A 3,245-nucleotide genomic window follows, 5' to 3' on the forward strand; every position below is an offset into this window, starting at 1 on the left:
TAAGAAAGGAATAAAAAAAACATTAGTATATAAACTGATAGGTAAGTTTCTTATTTATAGAAACATCATTATTAAATTCACTTAAAGTGGAATACCTAACTAAATTGTATGTACACAACTTCGAAATGATATGAATTCTTTAACAATGACTTTCGACTATCAACAGGAATAAAGGATAAATTTCAACTTATTTTCAAAATGTCAAATAATGAATTAAGTGTATATATTTTATTTCTACTAATAATTCATTGATAAATGGACAGAGCGCTTTATTTTTTATACCAATAACTATAAACATATTATGTAAAATATAGTCAAGATAGTACTTGCTGTCAATTAATCAATTTTCTTGTAAATAAATATGTTATTTAATGAGGGAGTAGCTATATCGGTCACAGGACCGAATGATTGGATGAAAATGGGCCACGTACAAAACGCTGAGCTAATCTCATTAATAAACACACGTAATTCTTCTAAAATGTTTTTCTAATTGATTCTTCGTAGATTTCGCTCACTTTACTAGGAAATTTCTAATTCTCATAATACTATTCAAGTATATTGTTATCAATTGTAAATAAATAATTCCCATTTACAGGGGCATTCTCATAATAATTATATATATTAATTCAATAAAGATCAATAACTAATTATTATTATTTTTTTTTATACATATACAGTACCAGATACAGTATCAATATTAATCGAATCATGATCAACAACATACTGTGCCACATGGTTGCCACCTTACCTTAATTAGAACAAAGAAATGATTAATGTATCCGAATATATTCTTAAAATAAAAAAAAATTATTTTTCGAAATTTCTTTTAATAAAACATAATACAATTAATAAAATTAGATCTTATTATTCCAAAATTGGAATGATTTCATCCGTTTAAAAATAGAATAAAGTAACTTTTTTTATTTTTATCTTCTTTTATTTCGTACATTAATAAAAAATTATTCTGGAATTGATTGGTAATTTTTGTACAAATCTATTATACTTATTCTTAGAAGAAATATTTTCAGTTTTATCAATATCAATCTAAGTCAAAATCTTCTAATTAATATTATTATAATATATCAATTTTTTTTTATAGTGGAATGATGTATTATTACGTAAATATATTGTGAATTTTGTGTTGATTCTCAACCAATCCAATGTGATAAAAAATCTGACGCAGTAAAATATTATCTATTGAAAAAGTTACACAATAGTCTTTTCGATTACTCACCGAAAAAAGCTGTTGAAAATAATAAAAATTTTAAATACTTATATACACATATAATTTCTCGCCTATTTTTAATAAGGTTTCTTCATTAGTAATTCATACTTAAATAAAATGAAAAATATTTATATTCTTATTGATACTAATAACAGATATGTAAATTAAAATTAAAATTAATCCTAAAATAAAAATCGAGTCATTGAATTGTAATTTAAAATATTACTAAATTTATTAAATATATTGTAATATTATAAACGAATATATACTTATTAATCGAAAGTTTTAACTTAAATAAATTCATTTTATATGATGATGTCAATAATATTATTTATATTGGTTACTAAAAATAAACTGATCATCAAATAAATTTGTCCGTTTTCTATTGTAACAAATAAGATATTTTTATCATTTTATTAAATATAGATCAAATAATGAAATATATAATATATATATATATATGTATGTAAGTACTGTGCAAATTGAAAGTTACGAAAAAAAAAAATTTTTATATTTTAGTATCTAATATGAATATTATAAAATTTAAACATAAACAAACATTTATAATTATTATAATATTTATTGTAATAATTAATTTTACCATTCTAACTTATGGATTAATAAATCCAATTGATAATTCTATTCGGAAACGACAAGGTAAAGAGAAACCGCCTGAAAAACCACCTGAAAACCCACCTGAAAAACCACCCGAGAAACCACCTGAAAAACCACCCGAGAAACCACCTGAGAAACCACCTGAGAAACCACCTGAGAAACCACCTGAGAAACCACCTGAGAAACCACCTGAGAAACCACCTGAGAAACCACCTGAGAAACCACCCGAAAACCCACCCGAAAAACCACCCGAGAAACCACCCGAAAAACCACCTGAAAAACCACCTGAGAAACCACCTGAGAAACCACCTGAAACCCCACCCGAGAAACCAGCTGAAAACCCACCTGAAAAACCACCCGAGAAACCACCTGAAAACCCACCCGAAAAACCACCCGAAAACCCACCCGAAAAACCACCCGAAAAACCACCTGAAAAACCACCTGAAAATCCTCCTGAAAATCCTCCTGAAAATCCTCCTGAAAAACCATCTGAAAATCCTCAATCACCTGAACCAAAACTACCGGAGCAAGAACCACCAGACCCACCAGAGAAAAAATTACCAGAAAAATCACCGGACCAAAAACCACCAGATCCACCGGCGCAAGAACCACCACAGAAAGCACCAGAACAAACCCCACCTGAACAAGACCCGACAGAGCAAAATCCAGACCAAGATACACAAGATCAACAAAATACTGCTGGGCTAAATCCATCAGGTAAAGATCCATCAGGTAAAGATCCATCAGGGAAAGATCCATCAGGGAAAGATCTATCAGGGAAAAAACCACCAGCAGACCCAACACAAAGTCCACCAAGTGAAGAGCCACCACAACAAAATCCTCCAGATCAAAAACCACCAGAACAAGAAGATTCAGATAAACCACAAAAGCCGCAAGAGCAAAAAGCTCCAGCAGTGACTTGCACTTCCCCTAATGATTCCGCGTGTAAACCTTCATCGGGAGAGTGAGTAAAAATTTTTTTTTTTTTGAAGTTCATCAACACTATTTTATCTTAAAAATGCTAATTATACACTTACTTTGCGATTATAGTACTCCAGAAACTATAACATCTACACAGAATAAAATAGAAACGATAATACCAACTCAAACTCCAGGAGAAAATAATAAACTTTATAACCAACCTAATAAAATATCTCAGTGGAAAGTTACATCAACAACACTTACATTATACTATCCCGGTTCTACAATAACTATCACGACGACAAATTCTAAAGGTGAGCTTACAACTCTCGCGAAATATATCCCTCCATCCATCGTACTTGTGGTAAAAAAGGTTGTTATTCCTAACGATTTTCCAAGTCTTACTAATAGACATGGTTTATGGGAAATTACAATAAGTTTAGTTATAGTCTCTATTACTTTAGTTTTTATGATTTTTGCGTAA

The 3,245-nt window shown here is 29.7% G+C and overlaps 1 protein-coding gene across 1 annotated transcript; it reads left to right on the top strand.

Annotated features, from left to right (window-relative positions):
- Positions 1-1,752: 1,752 nt before the first annotated feature.
- OCT59_004585 (uncharacterized protein) lies at positions 1,753-3,245 on the top strand (the record flags this gene model as incomplete). Its single annotated transcript, XM_025331589.1, has 2 exons — positions 1,753-2,804; positions 2,891-3,245. The coding sequence occupies 2 exons, from the start codon at positions 1,753-1,755 to the stop codon at positions 3,243-3,245; spliced, it is 1,407 nt and encodes a 468-aa protein (XP_025185513.1).

This window comes from Rhizophagus irregularis, chromosome 12 (genome assembly GCF_026210795.1).
Source record: "Rhizophagus irregularis chromosome 12, complete sequence".
Classification (NCBI taxonomy): Eukaryota; Fungi; Glomeromycota; class Glomeromycetes; order Glomerales; family Glomeraceae; genus Rhizophagus; species Rhizophagus irregularis.